The sequence below is a fragment of the Halyomorpha halys genome, unplaced genomic scaffold (assembly GCF_000696795.3).
Source record: "Halyomorpha halys isolate HHAL.00 unplaced genomic scaffold, Hhal_1.1 Scaffold261.1, whole genome shotgun sequence".
Lineage (NCBI taxonomy): Eukaryota > Metazoa > Arthropoda > Insecta > Hemiptera > Pentatomidae > Halyomorpha > Halyomorpha halys.
The window spans coordinates 852665-873900 of record NW_027116513.1 but is presented as its reverse complement, the minus strand read 5'-3'; the positions used below and the strand labels follow the sequence as shown (position 1 = coordinate 873900).

Here is a 21236-nt window from a genome sequence, read left to right as displayed (position 1 = left end):
TTTTTCATCATATTTGTCTATAACCTTTTTTTAATTACTTATTAATAAGTGTGACTCATTAATAGGGCATTTCTCTATGCTGTCATTATCATAATAATCTCAAGATAAAGTAGTAAAATATAAAAAACTAGTTAATCCATGTGAGAACTCTGGGATCAGATCATCTCAAAAACATTTTTTTTTGCACAAGTTTTTGCTTCAGAACACAGGGCCGAATATGTAATATTAGGGTATATGAAATCTTTATAACTGTGTCTCGACCAGCCAACTTAAACCGTCATAGTTTTGAAACATCTTACCTTTTTGAATCAATTTTATTAAAGTCCTTGTAAGAATTTAAAAATAAAAATTGAGATTTCTCCAACTTTCACTTACTTCTCTATTCTTTTGATACCACACTTGTCAAAATGTATCGCTCCTGGGAGCATAAACATATTGAATTATATTATACACATTAAGTGACTGAAATCATTAAATTAAAAAATTACTAACTAACAAGGTTAAAAACAAAAATCCAATAGAAAACTGTTGGACAGCCGCAAGTTATTCATTGGACTCTATTTTTTATCAGGAGAATAGGAGACCATCAGAGATCAACCATTCTGATACCTCCTCTTGTTACACTTACTAGAATAATTCATTTATCCATAATTATTATTATTCACAAATTTTATTTATATTTTTATTCAAATTTGAGACTGTCTACTACTTTGTATTCCTGAATTTCTGATTTAATTTACATTGGATTTGACTAATTTTCAATTACTTTCAACTAGGTAGTTTATCAAAATTTTAATAAGTGAAATTTAATCAACATGCATACACCTTACCCTTTTTGTCATATATTTTTGTTTTTCAGAATTTATTTTTTAATATTAATTTATTTATTTATTCATTTTAATATTACAAGTATATATATATATATTTGTTTTTAACTTGTTCTGTACAAAATAATTATCATAAGCATCTAAAGCAAAAAAAAAAAATTATAAACACCAATACTGTAGAAAAAGAGAGATGTTCATAAAAAGAAATAATTCCTGCCTTCTACTTGACCTGAAAAAAAAATGTATACTTTACATTTAACTGTTCAAGTACCCCATAGCAGAGCATCAGAATCGTTGTCAGCCTTCTTTTCTATCAGCGTGGATGTACCAGTTTCAGATTGGGTATACATACCTCAGAATACCTGCGAGGCGACCATTCCTTCATGTAATACGGTCATTGCAGCTGGATATCTGAAGTCCCAGAAAGTGCTCAGTAGGCAACTGAGGTCTTTCAAGGCAAGTGCCACCCTATTTTCCAGGTCCAAGTGAGAAAGCCATGTTAAATCCTCTTCCGAATCTTACACCTATGTAAGTGGCCACCTCACTTAGACGTGCTGTTGTATTTCAGATAATCTGATTTATAGAGTGAGCTCTTTCCGAGGAATATTTCATTAGGATAGTAAGGATTTTCGCAGCAGGTATATTAAACCTCTTTCTTTTACATCGCAATTTAAAGTTAAAATTTTCTTCTTCTTTAGGAGGTGCACTTCACTATCTGTGTAAATCCCATAGTGTTAAAAAAATAAGTTAATTTAAATAGTATTTAACTACACTTACTTATAGTTAATATCACTATCACCTTCTGAAATAAAATTATTTGTTAAAAGAATTCAAAAGACTTTGTCCCTCAGTAAAATGGTCAGTATCCTTTCCTTTGGTTCTATCAGGGATGTTGTACCAAATGACAAACAATCATTTTTGTTTTTAATTTTTTTCAATAATTGGAGTCGAGAATATAATTCAGGACTAGTTAAGCAAATGTTTAACAAATTAATTCATAGATTCAGTACTAGTTAAACAAATGTTTACTATTTGATTAATAGCAATTCACATAAATTAAAAATAAAATATTGTCTGATGGTACAACTATCTCCTCTACATACCTACAAGATCAATTCATAAAATGGAGAAAAGTTGTATTTCAACATTGCATGTGAAAGAGATTCTTTATATTTCCTTTTTATTCTTGTGTACAAAGAATAAATAAATATTTGTAATAACAAAAAATTTACATTGGTCCATATATTTAAAAACTAATTAAAATGAAAAGCTTAAGACAATGGGAAATTAAATATCCATCATATAAGTCAGTTCGGAGAAAGAAATAAAAAACAAAACAATATAAACCTTACTAACGATAATAGAAACTAACACTGTAAAAAAACATTTGTATTGACAAAATTTTGGAAAGATTTATCAACAGATGATTCTTTAATATTTTTTATCCTCACTTACGCTAGCTTTAATTTTAAGCAGGCAGGGTTATGACAGCAGTTTGACAATCTCCAGATAGTAATTAAATAACTCTTTTATATTTATTCTAACTCAACCTTCTAACATGTAAACATATACATCTTTCATAATAATTATACAGAAAACTGTCTCCATAACAAATTTCCATGACAAAGTATATTTCCAAATTAATACTGTTAAGACAATATCAGACATATATGCATTGAATATTTATACAATCATATTCATCAACGCATTTTTCAAGTTTTTTTGTTGCTTTTTTTTTTTTACATAATAATTACATGTCATTAAAATTCTAGACATACGAAAAACAAAAAAAATTAAGTCTCAAACGTAAATAAACTTACATTTGAGATAATACTAATTACACCTAATGAAATTAAATATTATATACAAGATTTGCCTTTCATTTCTTGAGGCAAAATTATAGGGCATCAAAAAAATAAAATAATACATATAAAATACACATTATTTTAACCATAAAAGAAATACAAATTAAAATAAAAACAACTCTCAAAATTAATCTGAGGTGTCTAATCTACAAGAAGCATTAAATTACTTTCAATTACAGCTTCACATAATAAAAATTTCAATGTCGTAAACAATGAAATATACGAGAAAGGCATTTGAAATGTCTTCTTCATCCGCGAAAGCACAAATTAGTGCCGATGAGACAAGTGTCTCGCACTTTAATTGTTTTTTTTTATCACTCCTCAACTCAACAGATCTAAGCTTCTTGGAAAAGAAGTAATAAACTTGTCTTCCAGTTGATATTAACACAGCCAGAGAGAGAAAGAGAGAAACGTAAACAACTGATGCTAACTTCAGTAGATTACTTCGTAGACTGTAGCTTTTTTGTCTCCAGAGCCCGTAACGATGTATTTATCATCTGCAGATATATCGCAACTGAGCACGGAAGATGATTCTTTTGACTAGAAAATAAAAATGAAAGCATATTAATTAAAAATTAAAACAACTTATATAAGCTTATGACTAGAGACTGGATCTTTTGTTCCCTAACTTCAAATTCTGCTTAACTATCCTAACTAGAAATTCGAATCATGGAAAAGTCTTTCAAATAACACTAATTTTAAATTGCAAAAAAAAAAGCAAATTTAGTGGTTTTCCACAATTTTCCATGTTTTGAGTTTTTTCAGCACAAAATTTCATATTTTACTCTTTTAGGGCTAAATTTAGTTTTTATTACATAAAATTTAATGACTGAATTATGTTTCTCAAATTATATATAGGTGTATGTATGCCAATATTAATTCATTTATGAGGTGTAGATAGTTGACCGTAGATTACTGATTGGAGAAGATGGTCGGAGGGGTGCGGTCAGCAAAGAACAACATAAATAAACAAAAAAATATTTATTTATGCAGACGTTTCGACCTGAGTTTCAGGTCTTCATCAGGGTTAAAGAAAAAACTTGAGTTTTAGCCCACCTTCTTCGCTTGACTCCCTGAAGACCTGAAACTCAGGTCGAAACGTTGGCATAAATAAATATTTTTTTGTTTATTTATGTTGTTCTTTACTGACCGCACCCCCCCCCCACCCTGACCATCTTCTTCAATCATTAATTCATTTAATTGATTCATGCTAAAATCAATGGGATTTCAAATAAAATTATTACAAACCTATCTGTGGAAAGAAAAATTTACATATTAAATAGTTAAAAACTAAATACTGTTAATGATTTCTGTTTTACTAAAATAAGTCTATTTTATATAATGCTTTTCAATTAAAATGTTTATCTTTTTTGTTACATTTAGGTTATATTGTGAAAATTCCTTCCTACGACTTCCCCACTACACACATTATGTTACTTTATGAATTTTTTTTGTCTATTTATGAATTAAAGATTATCAATATTTGTTAGTATTATTATTAACCATTTTATTATGTTTTTTTGGGATTACAGGGTAGGTACAAGGAAGATAATATGAACAGTATGTCTGTTTATAGAAACGTAATCATTATCCAAGCGAATGGCTCAACAGATTTATAAGTTTGACGGTACGAGTTTAAAATGAGGGGGAAATATGGCATTAAATGTAGTTAGTCTGTTTGTTTATATGATATTAACGGTTTTAGTGAGTGAAAGGGTAAATGAATTTTTAAGTTGATCGATCTAAACACTCAGTGATATCCTGTGAAAGTGGTGAAACATTTTAACACAAAATATAGAAAAATAATTGTATTATATGTGTTTAGTCTGTCTGTTTGTAGCTAAACAGTGATTTTTGAGAGAAAATTGATTGAATACACATAAATATTTTGACAGCTTACTTCACAGTGGTGTTAACAACATTTACACTAACTTTATGAAAAATATTTTCAGTCAAAAAAATAATTGAAAAGTTGTGAATTTTCTAAAATAGAGAACCTTTAATCAAATGGAAATGTACTTTGCACCACTGTGAAGTACATTACATCAAGTAGTTTTTAATACATTTTTATTAACAATGTATCTATTTTTTATTACAAATTTCGATAAGAATATCAAAAGATCAAATATCATTCTACAGTTTATATTAAAAATGTTTATACACTATTTCATAAATTATTTTTTCGACTTGTTAATACTGTTGTCAAAATTGAGTACAGTACTTTAAAATGAAAATTAAAAAAAAACTGTATTTTGACTGGATTTTTAAGATAAAAAATTGAATACATCTACTCCAAAATATTTTCTTCTAAAACTCAAGAATTTCTTCACGACTCTGGGCTTAGCTATAAAAAGTGAAAAATATGACAGTTATATCATATTTATAGCGGGTTACTGGGGAGGATCTGAGAGGGGGAATTCGGGAGATTGAGTTTGTCGATCAAATGAAACAAAAATTGTGAAATGGAAGGAACAAGAAAGGGAAAGAAAAAAGGGATAAATTGAACTATTTGTATTTAGTGTGTAGACTGGAATTTATTGTAAAAGAAAACTGTGGGAAAGAAAAATAAAACATAAAAAATTTTCCTTTCTACTTTATTATATCATGTAAAAATATGTAATTTATATATGTCCGATCACGGATTGATTAGTATGCTGTGTAATGTAGCAACCCGATGTATTTGGGCAGCATGAATGAATAAAGCATTTCTCTCACTCTTACTATTTTAATTATAACTTTATTTTTTTACCTGAAATATGGAGGCTCCATAAGGAGTACGCCATGCATTGAGGAGATTATCCTTGCCCGTCGAGACAAACCATTTGCCACAAGCGGCAAACCTCAGTGAAAGGACGCATGATTCATGTAGGTGAAGTTGATATTTATCAGGTTTGACTGCGTGAAGAACTTCAACATTCGAATTTTCCATGCCCACTGCCAACCAATCACCTAAATGGACATCAAAATAATTTTTTTAATTTTACTGAATTTAGACTTTTTAACAAAGCAGTTTTTCTTCATTGCAATATTTTCCTTAGAATAAAAAAAATAAGTTACTTATTAAATTTTCAATTAATATTAATATTTTTTAAAAAAGTAAGAAATTAAATAAAAATTAAGACTATTTTTTTTTTTTACATTAGCTTTAAATTTCTGTAAATGACAAACTATCATCCACAAATTTGTAAATTTTTACCTTAAATGAACATAAAAAAAGATCAGTAAGATGTCTTTGAACAGATCAAAGAAAAAATAATAGAATAATTATAGAGTATACTAAACCCACAGATGAAAATAAATGATTTAATTATAAACAAAGTTATGTCAAATTAGCAACCATATTCAGAGATTTATAGTGAAGTTTTTCATGGTCCTGAACACTTATGGTGCTGACGATTTTTTTTTTTTTGATAAATAAACCAAGTGTTAAAATGCATTTCTAATCAATTTTTAGCTGTTTTATTATTTTTTTTAAATATATGATATTAATATTGGAAAGAGAATAAAACTACGTGAAGGAAAGAATATTTAATTAATTTTGTAAAAATGGATTAGGCCATGGTTTTCAACTCAATAACTTTTATAAGTGAGTGTATTATATATCACCATTAATGCAGTTATTTCATCTTACAACCACAAATATGAATGTTAAATATACAATCAGATATATTTTGATATTTTAATTAATGAAAAATATGATAATTTTAATTTCAATGCTACATTAAAAAAAATACAGCGACCCCTTTCCAAATTACCTGTTGGACAATAGCCAAGAGAAAATATCTGTGACGTGAAATCATGCTGGTGAAGCTGACGGCCTTCCCTGAGATCCCAAGACCTGACAGTATTGTCAAGGCCACCAGTCCATAGCTTCGTACCATCAGCTGAAATATCTATACATGAAGCTCCGTCAGTGTGCCCTTGAAACTGCCTTACTAAGCTCTGATTGTGAAGATCCCAAACTGCTATATTCCCGTCAGAACAGCAGCTAAAGCACACCTAAAACAAACAATTTTTCTTGCTTGATTTACATTCATGTTTTAAAAAATAACAAAGGATAAAAAAATCATTTAGATTAAGTTTTTAAAATTCAGTTAAGATGAGCATACCTTACTATCCGGACTGATCGCAAGAGCGTAACAAGCAGGTGCACTCGACGTCAGCTCCGCCTTTATCCTCGGCGTTGGTGAGGCGAGATCCCAAATGCTAAGATTACTCGCTTCCCCGCCAACTATTAAAGTCCTTGCATCTGGCAGGAGCTTAACACTTCGAATGTAGTTATCCCTTTGCTGAAACAAATAGATAACAAAATGCAAAGCTAATTCAAAAGTTCTTAAGATATAGGATTAATATTATATGCAAGAGTATGAAATGGTTATACTTTATTTTTCTGAAGTTTAAAAGTAATAGTAAATACATAAGAATCCTTATCTAAAGGAATCCCTTTATCTAAAGAGTTTAAGAGTTTAGGATAAAATATATATCTGAAATTTTAACTGATACATCGCACCTTTGAAGAAATTAAGACATACAACCAAATTTTTCATTATGTTGGTGGTAAATAAAAGATTAGCGATTTGCAACTCTTTTCTTTTGGATTTGATGGTGAATAAATCTCCCATTTGATCTGGTAATCTCTATTGGTACTACAAGTTCCGAATAGTCAATGAGTAATGAACATTTACACATGATGATATTAGTATTAGGAAGAACAACTACAGAATTACCATTATGTCTACAAATATTAAAAATTGTAGGGAAACAATGACACTTTTGGAAATTATATCCCTTAAAAATGAGTGGTTTTTGAAATTTTTAAAAAATCTAGAAACACCATAAATGGCAAAATATGCATATTAACTAAAAATATGAATGATAATAGCTTAAGTTAAGTTTTATGTTTCTCTAAAGTTGGGACATGATATAACTTATCTGCTAGGAAAGAATTAAATTGTAGGAAACACAATTTCTTTTTTTTTCTCTTTTTATAAATATGAACACTATCTATGAAAGGCAATATTAAACTATTTTAAATTTGGTGTAAAGAAAAGTGAATCAGTCTTTTAAAGAAAATTGTTTTAAGAAATATGAACATAGTTAAATTTATTGAGAGAAACTCTCATAAAAATAATGTTAGATTATCTGAAGTCGCAGCAATGGGGAGTTATTAAATGGGGTTCCACTTAATGTACATATATATATTACGGATTAATTAAAATAAACAAAGATGATTTAACTTACAAGACAATCTAGCTGTGAAACTGGGGCCTTGGAACCAGGCTGGCTTATATCCCATACTTTGACGCATCCTTTACCTCCCGTATAGACATACTTAGTAGGATTGGAGATAGTAACCGCGCAGACTACTTCTCCATGGACTAAACTGTTGATCTGCCTTGCATGCCGAGGTATACCCGGACCGATTAAGGCATCTGTCGGGAATGGTACCGGTTCTAGCTGGCCGTCTCCGTTCATATGGAATGAATAAGCTCTGAAATGATAAGAAACAGTTATTTGAGGAAGATGAAAAAAGAATCATTAAAAATAAATATGTAACTGACAACAATAAAAAGGAAGACAGTTCAAATAACTCAAATAGAAATTAAATATTCAGAGACAACGTTCAGTCCCACTCTGCAGAACTTTATCATGGAAAAAAAAAGATACAAACAACTAAAATTAAACAAAGTAAGAGAATAAGTAAAAATAAGATAACTTGAAATAAAAATAAACTATAGTAAGGTTAAAAAGGATGTAAAATATTTGAAAATTTATATCATTTTTAACCACACTATAGTTCATTTCTATTTCAATTTTATATTATATACTTTGTTACATTATTTCGTTGTTTGTATCTTTTTTTTAGTCCTGATGAAACTCTGCAATTTTCTTTGAGTTATTTTGAAATACACATGTTCAATCAACGATCTTCCTTCCTATAATTGATATCATTTGACAAAATCATCAAATAAGCTCAAATTCCAAAAATTATTGAAACAAATTTTATTTTATAAAATTTAATTGAAAACTTGTAATTTACGTTTAAAATGCACTTTTTCAATAAGGATAATGACATTTGTGATAAAAGTCCCTTACCCCCCATATAATTTAATTTGAGTTATCATATTAACAAAAATCACAAAAAATTAATGAGTGAAACAAACTTTTAATTGAATTGAAGAATTAATTCATTGTACTTACGGCTTGCCTCCAGGTATTGCGAGACCATTTGTGCCGACGCTGGGTACTCTAGTATGAGGATGAGCTTCGTATCCCATCTGAAACAAATATAAAATTTCAAATCAGTTTTTAAAATAGATATATATATTTTTTTACACTTTTATCTGTTCAGTATAATCTTGGAATTTCAACATTTATTAATCTGACAAGCTTGTTACATCTTAAAGTGCTCGAGACATGAATATTTTGACTGATTATAGTGGGGGAACTGGAAAAGGTTTCTTTTTTCCTGTTACAAGTTTATCAATTATCATAAAAGCAACCCCAATAACGGCTATTATTTTTTCCTAATAAAGAAGTATAGAGAAATACTTTATTTAATACGAAATGCCGCCACAAAACATTGAGTTGCAACAGTAACACAGCATACTTATCAATCCATAATTGGATATATAAATGCTAACATATAGTATTTAACACATTCTAAATACATCGTCAATTTTTTCTTCCAACCATCAATTAAGTTGTCCTCTCTATTCCACTATCTCAAATAAATTTAATTTAGGATTTTCCTGACCTTAATTCCTTATTTGTCTCTTTTTAAATGGAGCTCCAAATAGTCAAGAATACTGGAGCATGTGAGGATGAAAGTAACACAAGGCAGTTTTCAATCATTGTAAGAAATTTAATGTTTTGTAAATGTACATGCATATTATAGATATTTACATGTATATGTAGATATATACATTACTAACTTAAAACATAAGAGTTGCCCTCATGTCTGATAGATATTAACGTTATTAATTATAGTAGCCAGGACGAAATAAAGTAAACCGTTTTGCTGCACTACATCCTAACATAGGTCACCAAATCAGTACAGCTTTTAAGCCACCGGTAGTTGGTAACATTGACTGTCCCTTGTAGTCTAATACTTCCATTACAAGCCAAAATTAATATTGATAATTCAAATTTAATTATAATTTTATTTAAGAATAGTTGTAGGAATTGAATTAATTAGTTTGAGAATTTTTTACTTCAAAATGACAAACTGTGGAATAACAGGTAAATGATTAAAAACCATTTGTCAGTTAATGGCAAGTTCGTAAGTGGAGAATTGGATAACAAAATTTCTAGGACCCGGCTTATTTAAAAGTTAGCTACAATAAGCCTACAAATTATTTTTTTTTTTCAAGGAAATTTTTAAGTTTACTTTTCATGCATTAGGCATTCCCAACATACAAAAATAGACAATTCAAATCCTTTGCACAGAATTCAGGAGTTAGCTAACTTACAATTCTATATAGACAAATATAAAACCATGCATAACATTTAAAGAAAAGACACAACAATCGGTTTATTATGAAAGCTTGATATAGTTATTATCCACTACAAGGCTAATAATAAAAGGCATAACTTTTGTCACAAAAATTTTAAATTTACATCTCTCATAAACCAAATCATATACAGATACGTAACCACAACAGCAAACAATGAGGCCTCATGCTCAAACATTTAATGATTTGAATAGGAGTTTCTTCCTAATAATTAAATTCAATGTATACTTTAAAAATAAGAGAAACTTGAAAATCATGTACAGGAAATAACAATAACTATCATGCAGAGATTGGTAAAAATAAGGAATAAATAAAACTATGACAAAACGTAACATGGACTGCATAGCATGCTAAAGTTTTTGAACACCTGAAAATCACTCAATGATTATTCATTCGAAGGCTCGGAGGGAGTTCTTGAACTTAAAAGAATGAGTTAAAAAATAATATTAAATGTTGCAATGAAGGTCTGAGGGAAAAGATTACATTTTAAATTAACTCACATAAGATTTTATGGTCAATACATCAAAAACACAAGCAGGGAGAAGAGAATGAATAACAATTTCAACTCGGAACAGTTTGTATTCTTATATTTAAAAATTAATTATCCTGAAGGTCTAAAGATAGCGAGTAAAGAAAAATAATAATGAAATGAAAATAATAATGGAAACTCATTCCTTAGCATGCATCCTCTATATTGGCAACAAATGTATCATGCGAGACAAACCTCTAAAAACTTTGAAACTAAATAGTTTATAGGTTTTTACATGCATAATTATCAATGAGCTCTAATGATACGAAATGAAGTCTAATGATTTGAAAGCGAACACAATCCATATCTAATCTACACATCTAGAAAAAAAAACTACTTCTCTTATCACGGAAAAATAGATACTTCAATGAATGAGACTGACCAAAGTTGACCTGGCGTAAGGCGAAAAAGGGTCAGCTCGTGGCATGGGATAGCCGTGGGGCGGAAGTAACGGAGGCTTCCCACCACTAACACCGGGGAGGGTTGGAGTGCTCGATTTCGATACTGGTGTCCCGGGCTTCTCCATCTGCAACATTTAACTTGAAAATAAAAGAGCCAAAAGGAGGCAAAACAATTTCATAAGCGATAATACAAAAGCATTTCATAATTCAGTTCTATAATGGTGCACTGGACTGTAACCTAATCAACTGCAAAGGACAATTAGAAATCAGCAATGAGACTTTTTGATGCATAAAAAAGAAAAAGAGACCCCACAGAGAAAAAAAAATGCTTTGAAAACTAGCTTAATTATATTAAAATTTTCCTTTTTTTTTTTTTTTTCGGAACTATCAGACATTTACTTACAATCCATTTTAATAAAAAGAAAAAAACAATCAAAAGAAAGGTACCTTGTTAATTAAATTAGAATGTCAATTTTCCATTAGTGATTTCTTGTACAAACAACTAAAGAAAATTTCTTAAATAATGGTTAGGTTTCCATTAACATATTAACATTAATTTACATGCAGAAGTGTTATGATTACTATACAATAAGGTAGGGGAAAAATGAAACCATTTTCCCATCATGCAGTTCAGATCAAAATCATGTCGAATACTTATGCTGTTTAGAACTGTTAATAGAAGAGTTGTTTAGATAAATAAATACTGGAGTTTACCAGAATTGCTTTGAGGATTGAGGAATTTATTTGAAATCTAATTATATCAATGCTATGTCGATTGTAACCACAATAAAAATTCAAATTTATAAAAAAAACCAATACCAAATCAGAAATTTCTTATCAATTTTAATGATATACCTCATTTCCAACATAACTTGCAAAACTTGTGGTATTTACTGTCAATAAAAGAATAAAGAATCAATCATTATTAGTTGATTGGAAATTATGAAAAAATAATATAAACTTATATAAAAAATTCTTGTTATATGTCAATAAATTACCATAACAAGCCTGAATAGGAGGCTTCTACCTTATACAAAAAGATTTCAACCTTCTAACCAAGGCATGATTAGGCTAACCGAGCTAAAAATTTTAGGGGGCTACTGTTGAAAAACATTTGAAAGATTGGGATTGACCCAAACCACCACTGGTATTCAAAAGAGAAGGTTGAAGTTTCTAGAACGATATAATACTACATGATAACTGATGTAGCAACTGCAGCAGAGGATTAATAACACATGATTAAATAACCACTTAAAACAAGAAAAAAAACAGGTCTCAAGTCTAAATATATCAGGTTGTATGAAAACGGTAAAACAAAAACCTTGATTAAGTGTTAAATACTCCAAAGCAGTAATCTAATAATATCTAATAAATAAAGAAATAAATAAGCAAGAAGAATCCTAAAAAAAAAAAAAGAAGAAGTAAGATATAGGAGAACAATTTGAATTAAAAAAACAAAATATTTTCAGCAATATTTCTTGATAAATCAATCTAAAATAAATAAAATTTTATAGTAGGAAAAAACTTCATCCCTTTCAACACTAAGTTTAACCAACCCTTCTTCAAGTCATAGGGACATTGGTTGTACCACAATATTGATGGAAATTCAAATCTTCTGAATATCTTAAGAATCAATAAATGATCAGTAATCAATAGTTTAAAGGGGAAAATAAATATGAAGTTCAAATAAAAATAAACTTATAAAAATATGTTGTTAATAAAAATCTAAAGAGATATAACAAAATTGAGAAACAAGCTAAAATTAATAGTTTTGTTTTAATTTAAAAAAATATTTTTCTTGTTTGATTTCCATAAACTGATCTAGTACAAAAATTAATGATTGGAGAAGTTTGTCGGGGGGTGCGATCAGCAAAGAACAACATAAATAAACAAAAGCATATTTATTTATTTTATGCCGACGTTTCGAACTGAGTTTCAGGTCTTCATCAGGGGTTGTGGCATAGAAGGTAGGCTAGTAACTGGAGTTACGCCGCTCTACACCACAACCCCTGATGAATACCTGAAACTCAGGTCGAAACGTCGGCATAAAATAAATAAATATGGTTTTGTTTATTTATGTTGTTCTTTGCTGACCGCACCCCCCGACAAACTTCTCCAATCATTAATCTACAGTCAACTATCTACACCTCAAAAATTAATGACAAATTCCATTTAAATACTAGTTAAACTGTTAATTAGTAAGGTTACATCTTCCCCTATAAAATTTATAAAAATAATTTTTTTTTTTATTTTAAATAAAATAATTCGTATCCAAATTAAGTCTCAAAACACTCTTTATTGCTATAAATTTATATTTAAGCTATGCTAATTCATTAGTAATAATGTTGTTTGTAAAAATTATTAAAACTGAATGCATAATAAAAGCTGTTATTTAATAGATTATCATTGAGGATGGCCAGGATGGACGTTTACAAAAAACTTGGATACAAATTATTTAATTAAAAAATAAAAACCATTTATTTAACCACTTATTACCAAATAAAAAAGTAAAAAGATTATTAAAAAAATATATATTTTTATTTTATTCACTGGTGGCCAAGAAGAGGGTTAAAACTATAATTTAAAATCTTTTTTCTAAAGCATTGTCGAGATTTGACATTGGAACGAAAAATAAAGAATAATTTTAATGAAAAATTGTAAGTACTATAAGTTCAGGTCAAGCCCCAATAGAAATTAATGTCAAATTGTAAAATTTAACTCTGAGAAATTACAGAAATAGACGAGGTGTGGTGTCATACATGACCACAAACAGAAAGCAACTACGTCAATATATATTCACTACAAGATAAATATCGTAAATAGACCTCATTCAACCAGAACCTACTTTCCAGACAAAAATTTGAAAATCTTAAACACTTATAATATTATAAAATACTTGAACTAAATACTGATTGAACCCACATCTTTGCTTTTTAACGATGGCGTACTCCTGTTAGATGAGCATGATCCTGATCGACTACTAGGCCTTTCCAACTTTATCGCTGTTCCTTTTTCAGAACCGTTTTCTCGAATCTCTCCTCCAAGATGCTCTCCATTCTGTTGAGGTGAATTTCCTTCCTGTAGAAAAATCACAAATACATATATATACCTACAGCTCAACACCTTTCAAATAAAACAATATTATGCATATTGAATGTTGGATAAGGTATAGAAAATATTTTTAAAATACTTATTAGCTAATATCGATTTTCACTCTTCACCCGAGAATGTATTTATTCTCAAATAATAAACAACACGGATGAATATAAAATTTCTAGAACGACAATAACTGACAATTGAAGATACGAGTAGATGAAGGTGTTACAAATATATGAATCTGCGAAAAATTGGATCTAATGTAGATTTATTTTTTAATTAAGACTGGAAAACTATTTCAATTTAAAATTTTAAAAAATTAAACAAAGCGCTGTGTAGAAAGGAGGACCTATTTAAAATATTCCATAGATCAAAAATATCCATTTTACCTAAAATATCACATAACACCTTCATCTACAAATAATAGACATAATTCAAGTTTCTAGTTCTTTTTGGTTCTTCCAAAAACAATTAAACAATAAATGTTTCAACTATTTTTGGTATAAATTTGTTTATGTCATGATAATCTAGAACAAAAAAAGTTAATTGAAAAAAAGGAAAATAGACTTGGCTGATTTTAGAATTCTACAGAATATTTTAATGTTTAAATTTAGAACAATTTTCAATTGGTACTTTTACCTTGTGTGTCACAAGTTGTTTTATAAAATGTTATCAAAATATAATCCATAAAGCTGAGAATCATAATCATACCTTATTCTTTTACTTATCGTTTTTCTTACTTAAAATATCAATAAAATGAATACCTTTCATTAGAAATATAGTAAGCAATTAAAATTAATTAGAGAAGATTTTTTAAATAATATTAATAGTTTTTCCTTTATATTTTTAACCTCACAGATTATAAAAACAAAGTTATGATTTTGAGATAACACCTTCAGCACCCAAGCAAATATTATGAAAACTACTAAAAACAATTAGACCAAGAATTTCCTCTTTTAACAACCATTTGACTATACTATACTAAACAATGTCCCGAAGATTTGTTTTATACTTGCCCCAGTGCCTAATATCTAATATACCATTTTTTTCAACATTAATATATAACTAATGCCACACATAACAAATTTACTCATAAAAAATAATTTACATTTATTTTCATTAAAAGAACAGAGCTATGCTATTTGTACTAATATATAATAGTTGTATATAAAGAGGTGTGACAGAAAGATATCAAATAAATAGCATACTATTTGTATTACAACAATTTGTGCATAAACGTTACTTGTCTGCAGAGAGCATAAACAAAAAGCTTCGAATCTTCTTCAAATCTTTGCCGTTCTTAATTTTAAAACATAGAATTCGTTTTTAATAAAAGAATATTAAAAACATGGAGTAAAACAGTTTTTGATTTGATGTTATCAGAAGATGATTCTCGACGGAGTCGTTCAAAGAGTTTAATCATTTCTAAAAATCGATGTTTTATAGATCGATATCTGAAATTCCAATTTCAATATTTCAAATTTTCAGTTCTGTTTCTTTCTTAACATGAAATTACTTTTTGTTGTAGCGATATGACCAAAATATATTACTTTTATTTATTTTAATAAAAAGTTAGAACCAAAAGTGTAGATCTAAGCAAGAAAACAGATATAAATTGTGCCGCCATCTGAGGCAGAAGCAGTGAGTCAACGGTATCTGATCGCCCGAAGCAGGCACTCCCTAGCGAAGGGAATCATATCCCACAATTTATACAGATAAACATATTATCAGATTCACCATAATTTATCCTATTTAACATAAATTATGTAGGAAAACGTAACATTATTAGTCACGGAGTATGATATTTTCTCGTATACGTCTTGTGAAACTATAAGTTTATGCTAGGTAAGTCCAGACAACAATTTTAAAAGTTTTACTATATAATGTATAATTCAATTTTGAAGATGAAGATTTAAATTTTGAAATTAAATCTGTCATACTATTACTATCAACAGAAAAATCTCGACAATAATTAATTAGTTCAATTTTTAATTTTAAAAAATTGTATGTCCCAATTTAGGGCCAAGTACGCACTAACCACAAATAAATTGGGAAATTTAATTGAAGCGAATTAAAAGTATTGCTACTATTAACGCATAATCCATAAATTAACTCTACATAATTTCAAAACGAAAAATTAACTTATCATTTAAAAAAATAATTAATTTGTTAAAATTGCTTTAATAGGCAAATCTTGCATGCTATCAAAATCAGAATAACATACATGTTCAAAGATCAACATGAGTCCAAATTATCTAATATGTGCTATTTTAAGCGAAGGTATTTGCCTCGTTTTTCACAACAGCTCGGCAATGTAGAATGACAACTATATTTATTTCTAAAATCTGCTATGATCTTGCCTCAGCTTACTTTAACTGCTGTAAATTACTTAAACCAAAACTTAATTTGGAAAATATCATAACAAATAGAATCCTCCCATCAACGTCATGGTTTTACACGCTCATTTATAAACGATGAATTTTAAATAATTCCTATATATTCACCAAGTGACATTTGCTTATGTTCAGCCATTGAACATTTACAAAATTCGACTTTCTTATAACAAAATTTTTATTTGTTAAAGTGATCAATATAAAAAAAAGATCATTTACTTTATAACAAAAAATAAATAACAAATCCCTAAAAAACTAAGGGTAGTAGTTTTTCAATAACTGTAAATCAATTCGAAAAAACAAACTTAAGACAGTAGGGATATTCATGATGTGGTGATAAATGTAATATGTCTTACCATGTTAAATGCTTAAGAACTCATAGTGGATTTTTTGATCAACTTGTTTTATAACCTTTCCTTCAAAAACTTCATGTTACTGGTTACTTCTAAGTTTTGATTAAGGTAATTTATTACAAACTGCCTAAAGTAAGTGAAAAGTATGTGTAAGTTGTGTGAAAGTTTGGCAACTGAGTGCCTTGTTGATCTGGCTTGTGAGGAAGAGAATCAAGATGAGCTAATTGACAACTGACATTACATTGTTGTCATCCATTACTATATTAGTTTTAAAAATATCTAAAACAATACTAACACAATCCATGTGCAAGTAAGTTAACGTGTGTTAAAGTGACGAGCTCAGCTAGTCTGTTGTGTGACTTCATTCTCCATTTAACAGACCTAGTAACAGACTCTCAGCCATGTTAAATGTTATATAATTTTAACATTGTAAAAGAAGGAAATATTTCTCTATTTAACACGCTTTAACATGTTAAACTAAAGATCATGAATACCCCTATTGAATAATATTAGATTATAGTATTTTAACTTAAATTTCCTGAATAAATTTTTAAAATAAAAGTAAATAATATATTTTGTTTTTTTACAAATTAAACTTTTTTTATACATTTAAATAAATACAAAGATTTAAAAGAAAGAAGAAAGAATGAACAAAGGATATTCTATAAGCACTTCATGGAATTCGCAATAGAATGTAGCCACCTTTTCAAGAAACATTATTAGTTCCTTTTCTACCTGTTATTTCTTAGAAAGGTAAACTTTCACTCCGTCTTCAAATGGTATTTGTGACTGAAGAATGTTTTCTCTACCTATGTCATGTAGATGAGATGTCGCGGATCGATTTTTCATTTAAGCATTTTCTTGTAAATAATATTTTATAAATAATAACTAACATTATTGTCAATGTTATAATACTATATAATTAAAAATATATTATAATCTAGCTAATGTCTATTATATTATTATATATTACTACATTAGATTATTATTTACAAGTTGAAGATAAAGTACATGACAAATGACAACGTTAAAAATAAAATAAAAATTTTATTAAATAAAAATATAACCAGATAACAATCGTAGAATCGTAATTCCAAAAAAATGAATTATGGCGCCAAACAGAGTTCAACTAATAAACATGAAAAATTTCTTCATAAAAAAAATTTATATCCACCCATTAGTTTGTACTTAAGTATTAATTTGAAGGTTAAAGTCTTACAGTCAATCATCCAAGTACTAAAATATGATCAAAAAAATATTTATTCGAATTATACATTCATAATTTGAGTTTTTTTTCTTTAATAGTTAAATTTTCTAAACATACCCAGCTTTTAATAAGTTCTATAGCGCACTTTAACAACTGAAGGCGCACAAATTAAACAATTAAAGTTAATTTTCTGGCGAAAAGAGTATTTTAATAAAAAAAAAAAAAAAATAACGTAAATTGTATTTAGCCAGTATGAGTTAAATTATAATTAAATAAAGTTACAAGTATAAAACTTGTACATTTTTATGAAAATGGAGAATGTTTATAAACATAAATATATACAAATGCTACAACGTATTCAAGCATTACACTACATTTATAATTACAAATATATATAAACAAAAAATTAATATACGAATAAAATATAGATATAAATATTCTTACTTTGCCTACCTCATTGGCTACATCGACTACGAGTTCTTGGTCGCTTTTCTCTCCGTCGCTCTCCTACATTCACATAAAATATATAAATGTTAGTTACGATCCAACATAGAAACATTTATCTTTTTGTTAGTTGTTAATAGCAAACCAAATTGTTAATTACATAGAGAAATATGAACATATGACACATATTAACAAAGAATGTTGATTTTTAAACTTCTAACTAAGAATCAAATAATTATTATGGACTACTTTATTATTGCAGTATCTCTTTCTAGTGAGATCCATCTTTAAATTATTAATTATCAATGATCTGAATGATTGAGAAAAAATATTTTAAGGACCTCACAAATCCCACATAGTAAAAAATAAAACTATAAAAGAATAATATTATTTGTTTTGTTTTTTTAATTTGATTTTCAAATAATTCCATTTTATATATATGATATTTTTTTAACTTTGACTATTTTTAAACTCCTTTTCCTTACTTCTTCACCTAAGTCATCGTATTAAAATTCCTTGGTATTATAAATACAAATATATGGAAGTGTTGACATTATTTCTTCTTGGACTTTTTTTATCCACAATAGATTAATTAAAAATTCATATTTAAAAATTTATAAACTAATAATTGGTTGTTCTTTTTCCACTTAATTTGTGAAATTTTATTTTTTATTACATTTTTCGAAACTAATTTGTAAATCAATTTCAATTAATTTTTGACCTTTAAAAAAAAAAAAAAAAACTCCAGAGATATCCTCCATATTGTCAAATTTATTTTTATTTTTTCCATATCTTAACAAAAAATTGTCAAACAGTTCATAAAGTGATTATTTTCTCTTGTTGGTACCAATAAAAAAATATATTAACTAATACTTCCATAGAGTCATATTTATATTACCAAATAATTTTAATAAGATGGCTGGGGTGGGAAGTAAGGAAAAGTAGTTTGAAAATGACCCTAGAAAAAAAAGGAATTGGAATTAGGGGTTGAAAATAAAATAAAAAAATATTTATTTTTTCCAATGTTGGTTTAATGAGGTCCTATATAAATATAAGAATAATAATTTAAATATGAACCAGAGGAAAATGTCGCTATATATCGATAATTTATTTCTAATTATGAACTTATATAATTACTGTTTTGTTTCTATAGGTTATTATTATGCAAATACTTTTGTTTGATTATTTAATTATTTAAATGTAATTTCCTATGTTCTTTATATAGCGTAATATCTAGAGGAATAAATTAAAAAACTTAAAGTTTTTTTAACAATGTGTTGTATCGTCTGCCATTTGCCAGTTTTTTCCTCTTTAAAATATTTAAATAAAACGAATAATACAATGCACTGTTAAAAAAACTTATTTTTTTTCTCTCTAAATATTATGTCTATTTCTTTTATTGTCAGATGACTAAATAGAAAAATAGAAATTTCTATGAAATTACTGGTCGTTGAGAATTTTTAAATTAATGAATTGATGAGAATAAAATGTTTGTAAAAAATGGCTCCTTCATGGTCAAAACGAACAAAAACTGGGGGAAAATGCGAATTTTCTGTTTTTGGATAAGTTTGCCCAACTTTTTTTTAATATATCGATGGATTACTTCACAGTTGTGCTAAGTATATTTCAACTAACGTAACAAAAAATACCATTTTATTTTTATTTTATTAATGATTGTTTTACTAATATTTATTTTTTCCAGAAAAAGTTTTTGCTTGAATAAGGTAAAAATAATTAACCGATACGTTTCAAAGAGTGTCAAGAATAGAATTCGTTCACTTCTAGAGAATAGTTTCAGTTAAGAAGAGCCGAATTTCCCATATCAACTTCATTTACTCGAGATGGCTGAGTGATACAAAACACTACACACACTCTACACACGTCCCCAAATTTTGTGTTCACTGGTGGGATTTTCGAAAAAAAAAAAAAATGAAAATCGGAGAACGCGAAACTTATGAACAAAATGTATTTATTTATTAAATAAATCAAATGGTATCGTTTTTAAGTCTCAACACTCTTTATTATATCAAAAATTCGGCCATTCTCAAGGCCATAACAATTAACAATTATACATTCATTTGTAACAATTTTAACAACATTATAATTAATAATATAACATACCTTAAATATAAATTTACAACTCAGATCCAAATTTAAAAATGTTTTAGAGGCTATTTTCCCAGGTCATTAATTAGTTAGATTGTTAGATTGTCCTTGAGGATGGTCGAAAAGTTGGACTGTTAATATAATAAAGAGTATTGAGACTTAACAAGGATTTATTTAATTCCATTTGATTTATTTAATAAATAAATAAATACCAATCTCAATAAATTAAAAAAAATTATTTATTTTACTGTTATAAAAATGCGTATTTTAGGATTTCTCCAGATGGGAATAACGAGAGAGAAAGAAATACTTATAAATATAATAAGAAATGCTTTATTCATTCATGCTGCCCAAATACATCGGGTTGCTACATTACACAGCATACTGATCAATCCGTGACAAATATAAGTTACATATTTTTACATGATATAATATATACATAGATAAATTTTTTTTGAAAGGAATATGGTCCGGGTGCGGTCAAGAAAAACTCAAATAGTA

At 27.9% G+C, this 21236-nt stretch overlaps 1 protein-coding gene across 13 annotated transcripts in view; it reads right to left on the bottom strand.

The window, feature by feature from the left end:
* Positions 1-2201: 2201 nt before the first annotated feature.
* gro (groucho) overlaps positions 2202-21236 on the bottom strand; it is a 233087-nt gene continuing 214052 nt past the window's right edge. For 8 of the 13 annotated variants that reach the window (XM_014420127.3, XM_014420128.3, XM_014420131.3 and 5 more), the window contains 9 exons: positions 18630-18692; positions 14059-14214; positions 11118-11261; positions 8894-8970; positions 7934-8183; positions 6802-6981; positions 6448-6691; positions 5442-5641; positions 2202-3232 (listed from right to left, as the gene is read on the bottom strand). In XM_014420127.3, coding sequence (XP_014275613.1) covers positions 3125-3232; positions 5442-5641; positions 6448-6691; positions 6802-6981; positions 7934-8183; positions 8894-8970; positions 11118-11261; positions 14059-14214; positions 18630-18692 — 1422 coding nt within the window. In that variant the 3' untranslated portion in view covers positions 2202-3124. The remainder of the gene's footprint in view (positions 3233-5441; positions 5642-6447; positions 6692-6801; positions 6982-7933; positions 8184-8893; positions 8971-11117; positions 11262-14058; positions 14215-18629; positions 18693-21236) is intronic. The other 5 variants (XM_014420126.3, XM_067053285.1, XM_014420133.3 and 2 more) reach the window with 3 other exon arrangements.